The sequence below is a fragment of the Aulonocara stuartgranti genome, assembly GCF_965226115.1.
Source record: "Aulonocara stuartgranti genome assembly, chromosome: 6".
Classification (NCBI taxonomy): domain Eukaryota; kingdom Metazoa; phylum Chordata; class Actinopteri; order Cichliformes; family Cichlidae; genus Aulonocara; species Aulonocara stuartgranti.
This window is the reverse complement of record NC_138944.1, coordinates 43,159,918-43,182,487: the sequence shown is the minus strand read 5'-3', so window position 1 is coordinate 43,182,487 and position 22,570 is coordinate 43,159,918. Positions and strand designations below refer to the sequence as shown.

The window sequence follows — 22,570 nt, the reverse complement described above, 5'->3', positions numbered from 1 at the left end:
CTCACACACACTACTGAAACGTTCTCACACACACTACTGAAACGCTCTCACACACACTACTGAAATTTTAGCTCTCACACACACTACTGAAATTTTAGCTCTCACACACACAACTGAAACGCTCTCACACGCACTACTGAAACGCTCTCACACACACTACTGAAACGCTCTCACACGCACAACTGAAACGCTCTCACACGCACTACTGAAACGCTCTCACACGCACTACTGAAACGCTCTCACACACACTACTGAAACGCTCTCACACGCACAACTGAAACGCTCTCACACGCACTACTGAAACGCTTTCACACACACTACTGAAATTTTAGCACTCACATACACAACTGAAACGCTCTCACACACACTACTGAAACGCTCTCACACGTACTACTGAAACGCTCTCACACGCACTACTGAAACGCTTTCACACACACTACTGAAACGCTCTCACACGCACAACTGAAACGCTCTCACACGCACTACTGAAACGCTTTCACACACACTACTGAAATTTTAGCTCTCACACACACAACTGAAACGCTCTCACACACACACAACTGAAACGCTCTCACACACACTACTGAAACGCTCTCACACACACAACTGAAACACTCTCACACACACTACTGAAACGCTTTCACACACACTACTGAAACGCTCTCACACACACTACTGAAACGTTCTCACACACTACTGAAACGCTCTCACACACACTACTGAAATTTTAGCTCTCACACACACTACTGAAACGCTCTCACACACACTACTGAAATTTTAGCTCTCACACACACTACTGAAACGCTTTCACACACACTACTGAAACGCTTTGACACACACTACTGAAACGCTCTCACACACACTACTGAAACGCTCTCACACACACTACTGAAATTTTAGCTCTCACACACACTACTGAAACGCTTTCACACACACTACTGAAACGCTCTCACACACACAACTGAAACGCTCTCACACACACTACTGAAACGCTCTCACACACACAACTGAAACGCTCTCACACACACTACTGAAACGCTCTCACACACACTACTGAAACGCTCTCACACACACTACTGAAACGCTCTCACACACACTACTGAAATTTTAGCTCTCACACACACTACTGAAACGCTTTCACACACACTACTGAAACGCTCTCACACACACAACTGAAACGCTCTCACACACACTACTGAAACGCTCTCACACACACAACTGAAACACTCTCACACACACTACTGAAACGCTTTCACACACACTACTGAAACGCTTTGACACACACTACTGAAACGCTCTCACACACACTACTGAAACGCTCTCACACACTACTGAAATTTTAGCTCTCACACACACTACTGAAACGCTTTCACACACACTACTGAAACGCTCTCACACACACTACTGAAACACTCTCACACACTACTGAAACGCTTTCACACACACTACTGAAATTTTAGCTCTCACACACACTACTGAAACGCTCTCACACACACTACTGAAACGCTCTCACACACACTACTGAAATTTTAGATCTCACACAGACTACTGAAACGCTCTCACACACACACAACTGAAACGCTCTCACACACACTACTGAAACGCTCTCACACACACAACTGAAACACTCTCACACACACTACTGAAACGCTTTCACACACACTACTGAAACGCTTTCACACACACTACTGAAACGCTCTCACACACACTACTGAAACGTTCTCACACACACTACTGAAACGCTCTCACACACACTACTGAAATTTTAGCTCTCACACACACTACTGAAATTTTAGCTCTCACACACACAACTGAAACGCTCTCACACACACTACTGAAACGCTCTCACACACACTACTGAAATTTTAGCTCTCACACACACTACTGAAACGCTCTCACACACACTACTGAAATTTTAGCTCTCACACACACTACTGAAACGTTCTCACACACACTACTGAAACGCTCTCACACACACTACTGAAATTTTAGCTCTCACACACACTACTGAAACGCTTTCACACACACTACTGAAACGCTCTCACACACACTAGTGAAACGTTCTCACACGCACAACTGAAACGCTTTCACACACACTACTGAAACGCTCTCACACAAACAACTGAAACGCTTTCACACGCACAACTGAAACGCTCTCACACGCACTACTGAAACGCTCTCACACACACTACTGAAACGCTCTCACACGCACAACTGAAACGCTCTCACACGCACTACTGAAACGCTTTCACACACACTACTGAAATTTTAGCACTCACATACACAACTGAAACGCTCTCACACACACTACTGAAACGCTCTCACACGTACTACTGAAACGCTCTCACACGCACTACTGAAACGCTTTCACACACACTACTGAAACGCTCTCACACACACTACTGAAATTTTAGCTCTCACACACACTACTGAAACGCTCTCACACACACTACTGAAACGCTCTCACACACACTACTGAAATTTTAGCTCTCACACACACTACTGAAACGCTCTCACACACACTACTGAAACGCTCTCACACACACAACTGAAACGCTCTCACACACACTACTGAAACGCTCTCACACACACTACTGAAACGCTCTCACACACACTACTGAAACGCTCTCACACACACTACTGAAACGCTTTCACACACACTACTGAAACGCTCTCACACACACTACTGAAATTTTAGCTCTCTCACACACTACTGAAACGCTCTCACACACACTACTGAAACGCTCTCACACACACTACTGAAATTTTAGCTCTCTCACACACTACTGAAACGCTCTCACACACACTACTGAAACGCTTTCACACACACTACTGAAACGCTCTCACACACACTACTGAAACGCTCTCACACACACTACTGAAATTTTAGCTCTCTCACACACTACTGAAACGCTTTCACACACACTACTGAAACACTCTCACACACTACTGAAACGCTTTCACACACACTACTGAAACGCTCTCACACACACTACTGAAATTTTAGCTCTCACACACACTACTGAAACGCTCTCACACACACTACTGAAACGCTCTCACACACACTACTGAAATTTTAGCTCTCACACACACTACTGAAACGCTCTCACACACACACAACTGAAACGCTCTCACACACACTACTGAAACGCTCTCACACACACAACTGAAACACTCTCACACACACTACTGAAACGCTTTCACACACACTACTGAAACGCTTTCACACACACTACTGAAACGCTCTCACACACACTACTGAAACGTTCTCACACACACTACTGAAACGCTCTCACACACACTACTGAAATTTTAGCTCTCACACACACTACTGAAACGCTTTCACACACACTACTGAAACGCTCTCACACACACTAGTGAAACGTTCTCACACACACTACTGAAAGCTGAGGGATCTGGGACTTAACAGCCGTCTGTGTGCATGGGTGTTGGACTTCCTCACTGGCAGAACTCAGGTGGTGAGGGTGGGCAGGTGCTTCTCCAACAGCATCACCATCAACACAGGAGCACCTCAGGGATGTGTCCTCTCGCCACTGCTCTACTCCCTCTACACTTCAGACTGTGTGGCCACCCATGGCTCCAACACCATTGTGAAGTTTGCTGACGACACAGTGGTGTTGGGTGCCATCTCCAACAACGATGAGACGGCCTACATGGATGAAGTGAAGAATCTGGCATCGTGGTGCCAGGACAACCACCTCCAGCTGAACGTCAGCAAGACCAAGGAGCTGGTGGTGGACTTCAGAAGGGGTCAGCACAGAGACTACAAGCCCATTATCATCAATGGAGCTCCAGTGGAGAGGGTGCAGTCCTTCAAGTATCTTGGTGTCCACATCTCCTCAGACCTGACATGGGCTGCCCACATTCAGGTCCAGACCAAAAAGGCTAGGCAGCGCCTGTATCACCTATGACAACTGAGGAAGTTCAGGGTCTCTCCAAATATCCTCAGGATTTTCTATACAGGCGCTGTGGAGAGCATCCTCACACAGAACATGACATCGTGGTTCAGGAACAGCTGTGTGAAGGACCAAAAAGCTCTCCAGAGAGTGATCCGTACAGCAGAACGCTGCTGCAGGATTGCTCTCCCCCCGCTTCAGGACACCTACACCAGGAGATGCCGGACTAGAGCTGCGCAGATACTGAAGGACCCGTCCCATCCTGGCAACAAACTGTTCCAACTTCTGCAATCTGGTAGAAGGTTCCGCATCTTCCGGGCAAGGACAGAGAGACTCAAGAGGAGCTTCTATCCCCAAGCCATCCGTGCCCTAAACACACACACCCGCCCTCTCACATCATCTATAATTGACTGAGACAGGACTCTTCCAGACACTAAACCAAGGCACAATGTACATTTCAATTCCTTTAATTTCAAATATGTTTATATTGTCTATCCTGTAAAATAGTCAGATGTCTATTCATATTAATGTACAGAATTCACCTGCTTGCTGCTACTACTGCACATTCACCCAGTGTATATACTATATGTGTGTGTGTGTATATATATATATATAATGTTCTTCCTCTACACCCCCCCCCAAATTTTTGCACATGTCGAGGAGCGTGTCAGGCTACATTTCACTGTGTGTTATACTTGTATAACTATGCATGTGACAAATAATAAAGAACCTTGAACCTTGAACCTTGAAACGCTTTCACACACACTACTGAAATTTTAGCTCTCACACACACTACTGAAACGCTTTCACACACACTACTGAAACACTCTCACACGTACTACTGAAACGCTTTAACACACACTACTGAAACGCTTTCACACGCACAATTGAAACGCTTTCACACAAACAACTGAAACGCTTTCACACAAACAACTGAAACGCTTTCACACGTACTACTGAAACGCTTTCACGCGTACTACTGAAACGCTTTCACACAAACAACTGAAACGCTTTCACACGTACTACTGAAACGCTTTCACACAAACAACTGAAACGCTTTCACACGTACTACTGAAACGCTCTCACACACACTACTGAAACGCTTTCACACGCACTACTGAAACGCTTTCACACGTACTACTGAAACGCTTTCACACGCACTACTGAAACGCTTTCACACGCACTACTGAAACGCTTTCACACGCACAACTGAAACGCTTTCACACGTACTACTGAAACGCTTTCACACGCACTACTGAAACGCTTTCACACGTACTACTGAAACGCTTTCACACGCACTACTGAAACGCTTTCACACGCACTACTGAAACGCTTTCACACGCACTACTGAAACGCTTTCACACGCACAACTGAAACGCTTTCACACGTACTACTGAAACGCTTTCACACGCACAACTGAAACGCTTTCACACGTACTACTGAAACGCTTTCACACGCACTACTGAAACGCTTTCACACGCACTACTGAAACGCTTTCACACGCACAACTGAAACGCTTTCACACGCACTACTGAAACGCTCTCACACACACAACTGAAACACTCTCACACGCACTACTGAAACGCTTTCACACGCACAACTGAAACGCTTTCACACACACTACTGAAACGCTCTCACACGCACTACTGAAACGCTTTCACACGTACTACTGAAACGCTTTCACACGTACTACTGAAACGCTTTCACACGCACTACTGAAACGCTTTCACACACACTACTGAAACGCTCTCACACACACTACTGAAACGCTCTCACACACACTACTGAAACGCTCTCACACACACTACTGAAACGCTTTCACACACACTACTGAAACGCTCTCACACACACTACTGAAATTTTAGCTCTCACACACACTACTGAAACGCTCTCACACACACTACTGAAACGCTCTCACACACACTACTGAAATTTTAGCTCTCACACACACTACTGAAACGCTCTCACACACACTACTGAAACGCTCTCACACACACTACTGAAATTTTAGCTCTCACACACACTACTGAAACGCTCTCACACACACTACTGAAACGCTTTCACACACACTACTGAAATTTTAGCTCTCGCACACACTACTGAAATTTTAGCTCTCACACACACTACTGAAACGCTCTCACACACACTACTGAAATTTTAGCTCTCACACGCACAACTGAAACGCTCTCACACACACTACTGAAACGCTCTCACACACACTACTGAAATTTTAGCTCTCACACACACTACTGAAACGCTCTGACACACACTACTGAAACGCTCTCACACGCACAACTGAAACGCTCTGACACACACTACTGAAACGCTCTCACACGCACAACTGAAACGCTCTGACACACACTACTGAAACGCTCTCACACGCACAACTGAAACGCTCTCACACACACTACTGAAACGCTCTCACACGCACAACTGAAACGCTCTCACACACACTACTGAAACGCTCTCACACACACTACTGAAACGCTCTCACACACACTACTGAAACGCTCTCACACGCACAACTGAAACGCTCTCACACACACTACTGAAACGCTCTCACACGCACAACTGAAACGCTCTCACACGCACAACTGAAACGCTCTGACACACTACTGAAACGCTCTCACACGCACAACTGAAACGCTCTCACACGCACAACTGAAACGCTCTGACACACTCCACTGAAACCAGAGGCATTTCCGCTGAACAGGAAGTTATTTCCTGACAAGGAAACTGATGGAAAAAGTGGTATATTTCAAAACACTACAAGGATGTCTACTCAGCAACCTGCCAGTACAGCGGTCCCCAACCTTTTTTTCGCCACGTAAACGACATAAAAATAAAAAAACGATAAATACCCTGAAAACCATACATTTCAAACTCAAGCCTCAACTCTTGCGACCTGGTACCAAACGACTCACAGACCGGTACTGGTCCAGGACCTGGGGGCTGGGGACTGCTGTACTTGTAGCCTAAGTGAAGCAGCCGCATTACTTAACAATATTTTAGCTTCTTTGAATCAAGGAATGGATTCAAGGTGAAACAGGGAATTCGGCAAGTATGTCCTGTTTCCCCTAAGCTTTTTATATTGGCAACTCAGTTGTTAACACATCAAAAATTCTAACGACATACAAGGAATATCAATTTTTAAGAAAGACTTCAAAATAAGTCAATGTCTAAACTGTTCTCAAAGAGAATATAACATATTTTGTGAACTGGTCCCACTGCCTCTGCTTCATTTGATTAATATTTTTATGATATACAATAATTTCTCATCAGTGCTCCCAAATTTATTGCTAGGGCAATGTCAGCTTTTTACTTTTGAGTAAATATCATATCCATTGTGCTAAATGGAGGAACGCTAAGCCTTCTCTCCCTGGTTTTATTGATGATTTTAAGATATTTTTTTCTTTGCTAAAAAAGACAAAAAGCACATATGCCAAAAAAAACCCATAGAAACCATATTCTAAATTTTGACTTATGCTGAGGCTAACATATTGTTAAGTAATGCAGCTGTCTCACTAAGGTCCAGAATCGATTCGATTCAATTTGATTTGATTCAATTCGATTTGATTCTGGGAAATTTTGACAGTCAGAAATATTATAATTCAGATCAGTACATTTACATATTTTTGTATCTATAAAAAGGAAGCTGACACACGCAAGACTTTATCAAAGGTGTGAGCATCACAGCAGAGGCCTTTGTGTCAAAGTAGCTGAAGATAAAACAGAAAAACATGAAGGAGATTTTCCTGTTCTGGGATTTTATAAAAATATTCTGCAGTACATCACAAATGAAAGAAAACCATTAATCAACATATGAACATTACCTCTGACGCTACAGAGGTTTTAGAGACACAGCGTTTTGCAATTTTGCATAATTTTAAAAAGTTTAAATTTGTTCAGTATTGAACGGCAGAAATTAGGTTTTCTTTTCGGAAGTAAGTAAAACGAAAAAAACAGCGTCCGACAGGCTGTAAACAACGGTAGACTTGTGCGTAACAAGCAAGCGAATAATGCAGAAAACAGATTTTTAGACGGGAAACTGTTGTTGGAGAGAGAGAGAGAGAGAGAAAGAGAGAGAGAGAGAGAGAGAGAGAGAGAGAGAGCTGTGCATGAAGTGAGATTTTATCGTGGTGGAAGCAAAACAGTAAAAGTCAGAGTGAATTCATGACGATGTTTATGTGAAGCACAGTTTGGATCTTCTTTTGCTGCTGGTTCAGTCACAAATGTTTGGAGAGAGATCAAACTAACAGCTTCAGAATCAGCGCAAAAACGACGTGAACACAAAGCTCGACCCACCGACGGATCAGACTCAGCGAGCTGTCGGCTTTCAGCCCCGACCGTGTCCGTGCCGTCGGTGAGAAAGGCGACATCTCACTGATCCTGATCCGTCGGTGGGTCGAGCTTTGTGTTTACGTCTTTGTGCACAATCTCCTGCTCTCATTTACTGTCTTAGCTGTTTGGTGGTTGTTGAAATTTTGTGAGGTTTAACCAGAGATTTTGGCATTTCGGGCAAAATAAATTTAAATAAAAAAATTGATTCAGGATTTTAATGAATCAATTTCACGTTATCCAAGCCAGAATCGATTTTAATTGATAAATCGATTATAAAAACCCACCCCTAACTAGCAGGTTGCTGAGTAGACATCTGTGTAGTGGTTTGTTTGAAATCTACCACTTTTTCCTTCAGTTTCCTTGTCAAGAATTAACTTCCTGTTCAACTGAAACGCCTTGGTTTTTCAGTAGTGTGTGTGAGAGCGTTTCAGTAGTAATGTCCCTTACGGCACCTCATACAAATAACACAACTTGCTGAGTGCTGCAGTCTGTCCACAAAGCTTAAAATCCTTCTACCTACATGGTTTGTAAAAAAACATACCGGTGCTGTGGAGAGCATCCTCACACAGAACATGACATCGTGGTTTGGGAACAGCTGTGCGAAGGACCAAAAAGCTCTCCAGAGAGTGATCCGTACAGCAGAACGCTGCTGCAGGATTGCTCTCCCCCCGCTTCAGGACACCTACACCAGGAGATGCCGGACTAGAGCAGCGCAGATACTGAAGGACCCGTCCCATCCTGGCAACAAACTGTTCCAACTTCTGCAATCTGGTAGAAGGTTCCGCATCTTCCGGGCAAGGACAGAGAGACTCAAGAGGAGCTTCTATCCCCAAGCCATCCGTGCCCTAAACACACACACCCGCCCTCTCACATCATCTATAATTGACTGAGTCAGGACTCTTCCAGACACTAAACCAAGGCACAATGTACATTTCAATTCCTTTAATTTTAAATATGTTTATATCGTCTATTCTGTAAAATAGTCAGATGTCTATTCATATTAATGTACAGAATTCACCTGCTTGCTGCTACTACTGCACATTCACCCAGTGTATATACTACATATATATATATATATAATGTTCTTCCTCTACCCCCCCCCCCCCCCATTTTTGCACATGTCGAGGAGCGTGTCAGGTTACATTTCACTGTGTGTTATACTTGTATAACTATGCATGTGACAAATAAAGAACCTTGAACCTTGAACCTTGAAAACAGAAATGAGTCCAGAAAACAATAAGCAACAGCTGTTACTTCCACCCTTTATATACAGGCTTTGTAAGGAAAATTAATCTGTTGAAGGATTAAAAAATATTTTGCAGCTGATTGGATGTTGCCTGCATCACACCTCACACCAGATTCAAATTTGTGACCTTTTTCAAAAAAGGTTCCTGTGACGATGCTCCTGTGTAAACTGGCCTTTTCATGGGGTCCAACAACTCAGACCAAATGTCTTCATTTATATCAGTCAGAGACCCTATGCCAGTGATGAAAGCAGCACGCTGTAGTGACGTCATCACAAGCTTCATTCCCTCACAGGCCCCGGAACACCTCAGGTAGCTGCACACCTGACCCCCCGCTGACCCCAGCAGCACAAATCAGCTCATCATCTTCTCGGGTTTCCGAACAAGTCCGATTGTGGTTGTATGAAGTTACAGACTGCGCTCGGTAGATGGCAGTGATGCATGGGACCAACGGAGCACTGTGTGACAAACTTATATTTTACAGACACAAGTTCAACTTAGACAACACGTCACGTGTAAAGGCTAAAAGCAAAAAAGGATGGCGCGCATTTCTAAAGCTGTCCCTCACTCAGTTTTTTATCTTTTAAAAAGTTCTAACTTCTAGCTTTACTTCACGTTATTTTGAAAAAGTCTCCGGAAGTTGTGCGGTCGTCACTCCCATCGCTCTCCATCCATCCATCCGTGCGCCCGTCCTCCCGCCGGTGTCACTCCGCCGCTGCGCTCAGCTCGTAGGTCGGTGGGAATCCTCAGGTGAAGATGGAGATGAAGGCCGTGTCCCGACTCTGCTGGTGGCTCTGCTGGTACTTGGCGGGTCTGGGTGCTGTGACTCGGGCTCTGAAGCTGGAGGAGCTGTTTGAGTTTGGAGAAGCAGCCGGAGACCTGCAGCTGCCACCCGGCTCCGACTCCACGGCAAAGCTGCCTCTGAAAGGGTCACTGGTGTACTTGGAGGAAAAATACGACACAGTTTATGTGAGTGTCATATCTAGAGGATGATGATGATGATGTGTTAAAGTTTCTTCGTAAAAAGAGGAGTACGCAGAAAAGAAAAATCCAGAATCAGCTTTTTGTCACCTTTCAAAGCATCAAAAACCAAAGTGAAGTGAAGCTGGTAAAGACTGAGAGTCTCAGTGGGAGAAATCATTTCTGATTTATTAGAATTTCTAAGGACAAAGCTGAGGGCTGTGCGGTTTTGTGTCCTGTAGGATCTGCTCATGGTCAGGTTCAGTGCGCTGCGTGCGCATGTTGAACGCTGAAGTTTAGCGCAACATTTCTGGGAACTGCTTTCAGAGGTGTGTGGTCAGAGAGGTGAGGATGTCCTCCATCTTTCTTGGCGCTGATCACATGTTTAAGTGACTTTTTCAGTAAAGTCTCACAGCTCCTCATCCTTTCGTTCAGCTCCAGGACACTCAGCTCTGTCTTTCGCTCACTCTTCATGATTCAAACTTAGTTCACTTTGCAAATGCAGCTCTGCCTTCGTTTCAGGCTCCTCGCACCTACCTGAGGAGTGAATTCCTTTCTCAGTGCAGTCGTTGTCTGTTTGTCACCTGATGAGCTTTTTTATTGGCGCTATACCTTTGTCCATCCTCCTGCTGCTTTCTGACTTTCGTTGTTTGATTTGTGGGTTTGTGTGACATGTGTGAACAGACAGGTGTGCGATTGGATTGGCTCAGTCTGACACAGGTGCTCGACTCTTTGTGAATATGTGAATTTAAATGTGAGCTGTTACTGACACAGTTAAAGTCCGGAGCAAAGCCAGGCTGCTCCCAGCTCGCTCGTGTCCAAAGCTCCACATTATTTCACTCTATAACAGGTAAAATGAACTGTGACAGAAACTATAGTATTATAGTAACAAAGTAAGTATTAAATATTTAATACCAATTATTATCATTAGCTCAGTGCAGAGTACATACACGTCATAGACTGTGTCAGCCTCAATATCGTTTGTGGCTTTTTTGGGGGGCGGGGCAAAATAGCTCAGAAAGCGGGATGGTCAGAGTTGCTGACTGTAGCTTACTGTAAACATGTTACTGCAGTCGTCTCCACAGAGAGACGTCCAGTGTGGATGACACACAGAGCTCGGTCACACACTTTTAGACTGATGTGCTCAGATTTGCACACCTGCTGAACGCTCTCCTCACGCATCCATGTCCACTGCTCTTCTGTCCCACAACTGTTTGCTTTCCATCCCCCTGTTAAAACAAAAAGACCACACACATCTCCCTGGCTCAACAGGAAGTTGATGAGACACAGTCAAGGTCCAGCTCCAGTAAACTCCTGTCTTTTCACATTATTTCAGACACAGAGCTGTTACTGGGGGTAGAACGAGTTATTTGCATATAGGACAGGAAATCTATGAATGTTGGTTTCCTGTTGAACCCACAGGTAAAGCTAACAGTCAAAGAGCTTTAAGGAGCTGTGGTTTGAGCCCCGGCCACGCCGGTCTGCACATCAGTGTGTCACTGGGTGAGATAGTGAACCCTGATGTGTTCATCATTACGTCGAGTCCGAGTGGGTGGGTGGGTGGGTGACATGAGGCTCGAGTGGAAAAGCTTCAAGGTGCTGGTGGAGATTGAAAGTCGGGGTGTGCTTTCCAAACTATATTCCTTTTTTAAATGTGCTGTGTTAGGACGTGTTTTCTCACTTCCAGAGAAAAGTCTCTGATTTTGTGGTTGTTCCATTTTCATGCAGATGATAGAATATCAAGCAAAGGTTGTGTGTTGTGTGTCATTTAAACATTATGAATTTGTATTAACAGAGTTTCAGGGTGAAAGCATGAAACTAAAAGCTGCTCTCAGCCTCTGCTGCTGGGTTTCACTCAGTGTGAAGATCTAATAGTAAGTGTGTAGTCGGCCCCCACCAGCTCTTTTTCAAGCATCTCCATCTATCCATCACCAGTCCCACCCCGTAGCGCGTCAGAGCGAGTAATATCCTGCTGCTTTGTGCTTCACCAGTGTTTATGAGTCCTTTACATTTAATATGATGCCCGGGTTGAAAACCACAAGATGCAGTCTCCTGGCTCAGCTCCAGGGTTTGCTGCTGAGGAGGTTATCTGGGTTGTAGTTTGATCCTTGACAGTAAATGGAGGCTCTTTGGAGAGCCGGCACATCTGGAACATGGAAGAATGACACATTTGTCCTCCCAAACCAGATGTCACGTCTCAGGGTGTTTCCTCCCTGTGTTGTTCTCACACTGATAATGATGATCTCAGGGGTCAGACATGTGTGATGTCAGCAACGTCCTGGCAAGTTTGCCCGGGGTACTGCTACAGCTCCTTAAACAGTACATGCAGTACTGCATGTTGAGCCAGGCTTTTAACAGCTCCACACAGTGTCATCCAACATATCGTGTTTTTCAGACCATAAGGCACACTGCTGATGAACGGGTCTGTTTTCATACATAAGGCACACCGGATTATAAGGCGCATTAAGCGAAACAAAATTGGATAAAACTTTACTCAACTCATTCTTCTTGCTTCCTCCACTTCTGTACCATTGATTCATTAATGCTGAATCCTCTCACAGCTGCTCTATTCCCATGTTGTTGCAGTACATTAATGACTAACCTCGTATTGTAAATGGACTGGTTCTTATATAGCGCTTTTTTACACAACTTGTGCATTCACCCATTCTGTCACGGTGCGGCATGGCACACCGTGGAAGGAGTGGGGAAGGAGGACCCAGGCGCGGTACTCTGTGTATAAACAGTGCGTTTATTTACAGTGATGGAAACAATAACAGTAAATCCCCGTGCTCTCCCGTGACTCCCGTGTCGTGTCTTCCCAAAAAGTCCGTGCTCCGTGTTCTCCACTCTCGTGTGTCCACACACACCCCGTGCCTGCTGCCCTCCGATGTTCCACGCTCCTCCTGAGGGGAAAATGACAGAGGCAGCCGTCAAGACACTTAATTCCAGTAGGCATACACTCAGACTTTAACTAAGCAGAAGACTAACGTGGAGTCTCATGCAATGATCCCGCGTCGGTGGGAGCTCCAAGACTCTCTTAAGTAGCTCCCCCGACGAGGCCTGATCAGCAGCAGGTGTGTGGCTTCGGGTGTGGCCAGTCCCCTTGCAGGACCACACCCTCCAGGCCTGACGCCGCCTATAAACAGGTGCTCAGCCACACACACATATATATATATACACACACACAAGCACAGAGAAGGGAAGCAACACCAAAATACATATAATAATATAATTCATAACTGCTCAGGGATCCTGGGTCGCTCAGACCCAGGACCCTGATACATTCGCACATTTTTCTAAGTGCTTTATAGCTAACATTCACACACACATACTCCGATGGATGCATCGGAGAGCAATTTGGGGTTAGTATCTTGCCCAAGGATATTTGGCATGCAGACTAGGGGAAGCCAGGAATCGAACCACCAACCTTCCGATCAGTAGATGACCTGCTCTACCACCTGAGCTACAGCCACCGTATTGTGGCTGAATAATCTCAGTTGTTCTCCTGACTGAAGTTTGGTCCGTTTACAGCATCCTGCCATGCGATTGCATTTGTCTCTAACCATCAGGAACCTTCACGTTAACTTTTATCGAGTGGAAGAAAGTTAGCGTTCATCCTCCAGCTTCACTGTGTTTACCTAACATAGCTGTGTCGCTAGCGATCACATAGCACATCATTATATACCAGCTAGCCCAACTTCAGTAACCCTACAAACGTCACTGCTGTTTAGTTTTCTGTCTTCATTTATGCTGGAAGTGATAACAGAGCTGTACGTTTGAATTTGTTCAGAAATCTCTCAGTCAGAACATGCTATATCATGCTTAGGTGGAAGCTAGCGAGAAGGAAAAACAATCCCAGCGTTTTATTTTTCCTCTTTGCTGGCACCACGTACGAAACCCCGGGAGACGACCACACATGAACACATCATTACACACAAGCATGGATGCTGACAGCGGCATTGGACAGTTAGCTAGGTTACATCGTAGGCTCTACAAAGGCTGCAGCAGCCGGGTCACGTGTTTTGGCCCAACATTGACCGCTTGTTACGATGATGAGACCCAGGCAGCTGCCGGTTTAATCCCTTGCTCGCCTTGTCTTTATGTAACAAATGGTTTATTAGTGAGATGCAAATTATAAATGCAGCATTTTATCAGTGACAGTTTGAAGAGCCATTTTCACCCTTGATTTTCCATCGCTGGGCTTTGCCTCAGTGTAACACACATCGAAAACAGTCTTGTCCTGTGGTTCGGGTGATGCAGATGTCTTGGTATAGCCTGGAAGAGGCGGTGTGCTCACTACAGGTAGCATTTTGTGTACACTGATACAATATGGCATATGATTTTAGCTAATACACTAATGATTACATACATACATACACTCATCATCTGCGTGATTGTCAGTTTCTTTGAACTGTTCATTTTCTACGGTGGAGTGATTGTACAGCATCATTAATTACTTTGAAATGCTTGAGTTGGATTAAAATTTGGAGTTTCGCTAATCCAAACCGGGTCAAAAGTGTATATACGGCTCAAATAGATGCATACACCCCCACTAATATTGGGTTAAACATCTCTTAGCACGTTGCACATGTAGCCATCAACAAGCTTCTGCATATTTCAGCCCAGATATGTGATGAGTCTTCTGGGCAGAAGACCCGAGTTTGGGGGCGTCCAGAGGGACATTCCAGAACCTTAATGCTAGCTTGCTTTATCCATTCCAAAAACAGTGTTGTGTGCTTGGGATCGTTGTTCTGTTGGAACTCCCGTCTGTGTCCAAGTTTCAGTCGTCTAACTGTTGATTTGAGGTGAAGTTGGTGAATTTGAAGATAGTGCTCCTTCATTATTCTGTTACTGCACAGTGTACCAGTGGCAGCAAACCAGTCCCAGAGCACAGTGCTACCACCAACATGCTTGACACTGGCAAGTCCATGACATGCTTTTAAATAGCATAGTGTTAAAGTCAGGAGAGGTGTCTTCTCAAAGTTCATTAGTAGATTCAGGAAATCACCACACATCAGGACGTTACTAGCTGTGAGGCTTTCTATTCTACCCGGGCTGTAGATCATCTGGGCACATGTCAGGCCCCATAAGTACTTTTGCACCAGCATCACCAGTGTCCAGTAAAAACACTACCTCCACCATCATCCTGTACACTACACGTAAGAAAGGGAAACTGCATAAAATATCTCAATTCTCAATGTTTTTGTGAGCAGAATTTTAATATTCTGATAAAGAGGCCTTACAAGTACCTATGAAGCGCCTTCAGGCGACTTTTGTTGTGATTTGGCGCTATATAAATAAAATTGAATTGAACATATGATAATCTTTAAATAAAAAATTACCAGTATTTTCCTTAATGCTCCACTAGTAGAAATGAAATCAGAATTATTAAGAGAGTTGCTGTCCAGGCGCTGTGCTTTTAAAAACATTAAATCGTGTACTGCTCATATTAAAGTGGGCATGAAAAAACTACATGTATGAAGCCCCCGCGGAAAAACTGATGCAGGTCTAACACCTAAAACATTGCTTTTAGTTACAGTGTTTACATCAGAATAAAGTCAGGAATATGACATCAGTGGGTTGGTTGATTGCTGCTAACACTAAGTCCTGTTAGCTAACCAGTGAGCATGAAGCACATTTTATTGAACTGGACACACAGCTGTTGGTAGAGTTTCTCATCAGCCGTGTTCCTTTGCAGTGTGTTGCTGTCTGCTCTGTGATGAAGGTGGAGCTTCTTCAGCTCTGCAGTGTCAGATACCGGCTGGGAGAGCAGCCATTCGAGCCGCTCGTGCATTTCTCTGAAGGAAGCCTGTCTCTGGGAGGAGGGTGTGATGGGGGAGGGTGGGGGAAAGCTCCCCTGAAGACATGACTTTGCTGAGACCCTCTTTACAGAGGCACTCGAGCAATGTGGCTTTCCTCTTTGTCTCATGTTTCCTCTCCTCTTCCTGTCTCATCTCAAGGTTGCAGATATGTTTTCAACATTTTTGATGCTGGCTGCTTGTAAAGATATCAGACGTGCCTGCTCAGTATGTGTTTTGTCTCTGCTGTGCTTTGATGATTATGTGACCTTCAAAGCTAAGAATGTCTTTGCTCACAAACACACGTTTAGGTTCGACTCAGCTCCAGTTATCTCAATCCCAGAGGTCACAAAGCAGTAGAGAAATGGATAGTTTCCATTCTTAGTTTTTGGATTGTTTCTGCATAAAGATGCAGAAAAACTACCTGCAGCCCAAAATGTTCCAGTTAAAATAAATCACTCTTTACTGGGAATGTGACAGTACGAGACCATGTCACTGCCATGAGTAAACTCCACACTGACAGGTCAGAGGGGGGAGTCGAACTTGGGACCTTTATCTGTGCAGATGATCAGTTAGCTGTTTGACAGCTACTCTTTTATGATTTATGGAAATATAAGGACGTTGGTGATGGGCCTATGATTAGCTAAGACGGCCGGGTGATGGCTTTTTAAGTAATCATTTAACTATTTAAGGGCCTGTGTTTCGGTAGCAATCATATTTAATATTGAAGCATTAATCAATGGTGTGTTACTTTCAGAGTAGGGCTGCTCAATTAATCGAATTTTAATCACGATTACGATCTGGGCTTTCAACGATCATTAAAAATGACTGAGCCGATTATTAGCCCCTCCCTCGTGCTTTACTCTCGCGCTGCTCCGTGTGGCAAATCGAGCGCACCTCTCTGCATTTCGAACATACGTCACAACAATTAAGAGGACCCGAGGGAAGTTCGGAAAGCTTGGAAAGCTAAGCAGAAGTTATTTGGAGAGGAGAGTGACTGCCGTTGGTTGAAAAGAGAGGTAAAAAAAGAAAAAAAACTTCAGTGGTGTGGAAACATTATGGGTTGGCGGAGTCAGACGTGGATCAAGTAGACACAGTGTGTAAACTTTGCTACAGTGTCGTAGCTGCACCACAGAGCAACACTGCAAAGTTCACTAAACATAGATGTTTACATTTTTTATTTATTTTTTATATTGCAAACATTTGCACTGTTATCAGTATTTGCACTATTTTATATTATTTTTTAAAGTCATTATTCAATACATTGTTATTGTTAACCCTTTAAATCCCTGTAGAACTGGAACCGTGTAAGCTAGCGCAATAATTTGTTTTGCATATGAAACCGGAGGAGTTGTACTTACATCTGATGCCATCAGCTTGTCACGGTTTCCTTCCACATAAAGCTTTCATTTCATTTCCTGTCCGAAACCGGAAGTCATTTTCGCGGAAAATGTAGTTTTTTACTTGTAGGCCTTAAAAGCCTATACTGGTGTTTTTATAAGTCATGTTTGACTTTTCTGAATAGTTGCTGGGATGCTTAGGACTCGAATTGCACTGCTGGAAATAGTTTATTTTGATGCACCTGCTGTTTTCTTTGCAAATTTGCATCATAGGATTGTTTTTTTGTTTTTCCTGCAGTATATAAAAATTGCTGTATCTCCAAAATAAAACTATGAAGACACTCAAAATAAATTTCCTGTTGCTGTAAACTATTTTTTTGCAACTTTTTTGTATTTAAAGTTTTGAGGGATAAACCTCTTAAATTTCTCCAAGTAGAAATATATGTAAAAAACAAAACAAAAACGATTTTCAATTTTTTTGTAGTTTATTGCACTTTTTTGCAATTAATGTAGTTACTATGGACTTAATGCATACATATTATTAAAATATGGGCTATAACAGTTGTATTGATATATAGCAACTTGAAATACTCCCAAAAATGGCTCCACAGCATGTAAAAAAAAAATATATAAGCTCTGGCAGACTTGGTTCTATAGTAGGTCTTAAAGGGTTAAATAAATATCGTCAAATAATCGATCTCAATTTCAGTGAAAATAATCGTGATTATCATTTTTGCCATAATCGAGCAGCCCTATTTCAGAGTATAGAAAGCACAGGTAGGATTTATTATAGTTGGGGACATATTTGCTGTACACCTCTGAGATTTCTACAAATTTAGTGTCAGCTTTAGCTCAAACGTTAAAGATGAAAGCAGGACATGAAGATGACATTAGGAGTGTGAGTGTGTGTGTGTGTGTGGTACACATGGAGGTATGATGAGCGACTCGTACAGTTTATTTCTGGTGCAGTGAGTGTGTAAAAACAGACAAGATCAGTGTGTTTTTGAGGGATTTTTACTGTCAGCTTGTTGATTAAACATTAAAATAATCCATAACATCAGAAACAAGACTAATACCATGAATGAAAATCATCATGATTTAGTTTCATTTAATATAATTACCCAAATGTTCAGCAGTCTTTTCCCTCTCATGTCTGATAAAGTTCTGGATTGCTTAGTTTTGCTGCTGAGTGTTTCCCATGATGCACTCAGTGCTTCTTCTGTTCAGACGGCTCTCTGCACTAAGTGAGGCTCTTGTCTGGCTCTTCCACAGTCTGCCTTCGTCCTCCACTCATACCCAGCCAGTTATTGCCGCCCCTCCCTGAGCCTGGCTCTGCCGGAGGTTTCTTCCTCTCCACTGTCGCCATGTGTTTGCTCATAGGGAGTCATATGATTGTTGGGTTTTCTCTGTATTACTGTAGGGTCTTTACCTCACAGTATAAAGCGCCCTGAGGCGACTGTTGTTGTGATTTGGTGCTGTATAAATTAAACTGAATTGAACTGAATTAGTTTGCTTTTGGGTCGCACATCATCAGCTGTGAGCATCTCAGAATCAGAATACTTTATCAGTGCCAAGGCAATGATGTGGTCAAAGTTCCTCCCGGACAGTAAGAACAGTAACTAACACTGAAACAGGCTGCATGCTGGCTGACACATGAAAGATGCATGTTTGTAAAGCCTTTGATAAACAGCTGACAGATCTGGTTTGTCTCATTGTTGTATGCAACGGTGAATGTAAACCTGTGTCGTGGCACAGCTACGGTGAAATTCTGCTTTGCTTTGTTAAAAATGCTAAAGGTGATGGTGGTTTAGTGACTGATCATCAGGTTTGGGAAAGAATCTGAATCTGTGACACTAAACAGATGATGAACAGCCTGTGAGACACGAGGTTGGGAAGGTTTAACTGTGAGAATGAGATAAAATCACAGAGCAACAGGACAACTTTATATGAAGCGCGCAGTGTGTACTGGATGTTTGACAAGTGAATATTACCAAATAAGTTAGAGCACAAACTGCTTTGCATACCTCTCTCTGTCTATGTCTTGTCATATAATATGCAGAAGGCATACGATGCGTATTAAAGCTCAGTCACAGCGGGGCATGTCTAGGTTTATCTCCTGTTGTAGAAATCCTGCGTCAGTCACCACCATTGCTCATATTTTGAAACCTAAACAAATGAATGATTGTCTCATTATCTGAACTGAAGAAGTTGATTATTATGACATATTTTTGCTATTTTGTCTGCATTTACTGCCTTGTCCTTGAAAGGAGACTGCACTCAGTTCATGGTGGTGTGGCTTCACACGGTCACGATTCGAGTCAGGCTTAAGCTGGGCTAATGATGGGCTAAAGCTGGGCTAATGATGGGCTAATGCTGGGCTAATGAAGGGCTAATGCTGGGCTAAAGCTGGGCTAATGCTGGGCTTAAACTGGGCTATTGCTGGGCTAATGCTGGGCTTAAGCTGTGCTAATGATGGGCTAATGCTGGGCTAAAGATGGGCTAATAATGGGCTAATGCTGGGCTAATGATGGGCTAATGCTGGGCTTAACCTGGGCTAATGCTGGGCTAATGCTGGGCTTAAGCTGGGCTAATGCTGGACTAAAGCTGGGCTAATGATGGGCTAATGCTGGGCTAATGCTGCGATAATGCTGGGCTAATGCTGGGCTAAAGATGGGCTAATGATGGGCTAATGATGGGCTAATGCTGGGCTTAAACTGGGCTAATGATGGGCTAATGCTGGGCTTAAACTGGGCTAATGCTGGGCTAAAGCTGGGCTAATGATGGGCTAATTCTGGGCTTAACCTGGGCTAATTCTGGGCTAATGCTGGGCTAATGCTGGGCTTAAGCTGGGCTAATGCTGGGCTAAAGATGGGCTAATGATGGGCTAATGCTGGGCTAATGATGGGCTAATGCTGGGCTTAACCTGGGCTAATGCTGAGCTAATGCTGGGCTTAAGCTGGGCTAATGCTGGACTAAAGCTGGGCTAATGATGGGCTAATGCTGGGCTAATGCTGCGATAATGCTGGGCTAATGCTGGGCTAATGCTGGGCTTAAGCTGGGCTAATGCTGGGCTAAAGATGGGCTAATGCTGGGCTAATGATGGGCTAATGCTGGGCTTAACCTAGGCTAATGCTGGGCTAATGCAGGGCTTAAGCTGGGCTAATGCTGGACTAAAGCTGGGCTAATGATGGGCTAATGCTGGGGTAATGATGGGCTAATGCTGGGCTTACACTCTGTGATTTTTGGCCCATTTTGAGCCGATTTTTCAGTCGTGCGACCGTTTTGGTGATCGGCCCGAATTTGGCCTTCATCGTGCGTCGTGCATCATGTAGTATACGTGGGGTAACGAGAAGCGATTAACACCTCACGACCAGCTCCAGATCATCAATCGCTTGGTCGTGAGGACCGTCGTGAGGCTATCACCGCAGCTTCTCACACTGCGCACGCACAAACACATAAAGGTCGTTGAAAAAGACGGAGCAGCAGTGCAGCGTGTGATCCGGACACAAGCGATGGAGGCACAACTTGTAGAGAGCTCATCCGAGCCTTTTCGATGTGGCCTCACAAAATCATCACGACCACAACAACCGTGAATAGTTGGATCTACACTGCTGCTCAATCACAGCTGCCTGATCATGTTTTTCATTAGCAATTTAGCAAAGTTGATGGTGGTGGTGTGTCTGTGTGAGTGAGAGACAGAGAGGGAGAGAGCGACAGATTTTCTGTTATAACCTTCATGTTATGGACGCACAGTGTGACTCAGGTCGCATCAGAGCATCGGCCGTATAGTGTGTGACCTGCATTGTGACCTATGAACTTCTCACCCCTGCGAGTCAATCGTACAGTTTGAGCAGCAGCTGAATCGCACGACTGAAAAAATTGCCCAGTGTCTGCCCAGCTTAAAGAGATCTTTCTTTTCTGAGTGAATTATTTGTGTGGAATTCCTGGAGCTGACAGAGCACAGAATAGCAGCAAGAGAACTTTGTGCACTCTGCTTACACTTTGTGCTGAATAAGCAAATCATTTATTTAAATAATAAGTTATCATTCTGAGAATAACTGTAGCGCAGGGTTTGTTTGTCCTAGCTTTGAGAAACTTATGATAATGACGGAGCATCAACAGTCCTCACTTTATCTCATGTCAGTTACTGGCTCGTGAAATTTAATCAGACAGTACTGGACCACATTTATAGTTCAGACCTCAGGATTGTGGGAAATGTCCAGATTGGTCATCAGTAAAAACATTTAACCTTAAAATAAAATGATACATTCTCACAATTACTAAAATCTGAGGTGCATAAATGCACTGTGTGATTTCACATGAAATATGAGGTGTCTGTTCATTAACCAAAGAACCTGATCCTCCTGTTTCAGATCAACACCAATGGGTTTGTGGCTGTTGCCGAGCCTCCCGCTGAGGAGAAATACCTGGGGAAGACGCCCAGTGAGTTTAAAATGATTGCAGTCCTTCTGGGAGACCTGGACAACAGTGACGGACAAGGCAAGGTGTACTTCAGGGACGACAGCACCCCCAATATCCTGGGTCGAGCCGCTGACCACATCAGGCAGGGTTTCCCAGATGGTAAGGTAGAGAAGCCCACCAACACCTTCATTGTTACCTGGGAGAACATGGCTGCCCAGGGGACATCTGGACGAGGAGACCAACTGGACACTAAGGTGAGGATTTCAATTTCTCTCAATTAGATAGTATGTATTTATTTTTTATATATATTATATACTTTTATTTACTAATTTATTCTGAGTGTATTTTCCTTAGTGCAGAAAAATGGATTATTTTTTAGTTCTACGGCATAAACACTCATTCTACCCTAAGTCAGTTTTATTAGCGCCAAATCACAACAACAGTCGCCTCAGGGCGCTTTATATTGTAAGGTAGACCCTACAGTAATACATACAGAGAAAACCCAACAATCATATGACCCCCTATGAGCAGCACTTTGGCCACAGTGG

At 44.1% G+C, this 22,570-nt stretch overlaps 1 protein-coding gene across 4 annotated transcripts in view; it reads left to right on the top strand.

The window, feature by feature from the left end:
• Window positions 1-9,978: 9,978 nt before the first annotated feature.
• Window positions 9,979-22,570, top strand: part of LOC309708664 (nidogen-1-like) — a 37,115-nt gene continuing 24,523 nt past the window's right edge. Inside the window, exons 1-2 of one of the 4 annotated variants that reach the window (XM_082536897.1) lie at window positions 9,979-10,471; window positions 21,974-22,276. In XM_082536897.1, the coding sequence (XP_082393023.1) occupies window positions 10,259-10,471; window positions 21,974-22,276 (516 nt within the window). In that variant the 5' untranslated portion in view covers window positions 9,979-10,258. Of the gene's footprint in view, window positions 10,472-19,869; window positions 19,891-19,956; window positions 20,804-21,973; window positions 22,277-22,570 lie in introns of those variants that run through there. The other 3 variants (XM_082536896.1, XM_082536898.1, XM_082536899.1) reach the window with 3 other exon arrangements.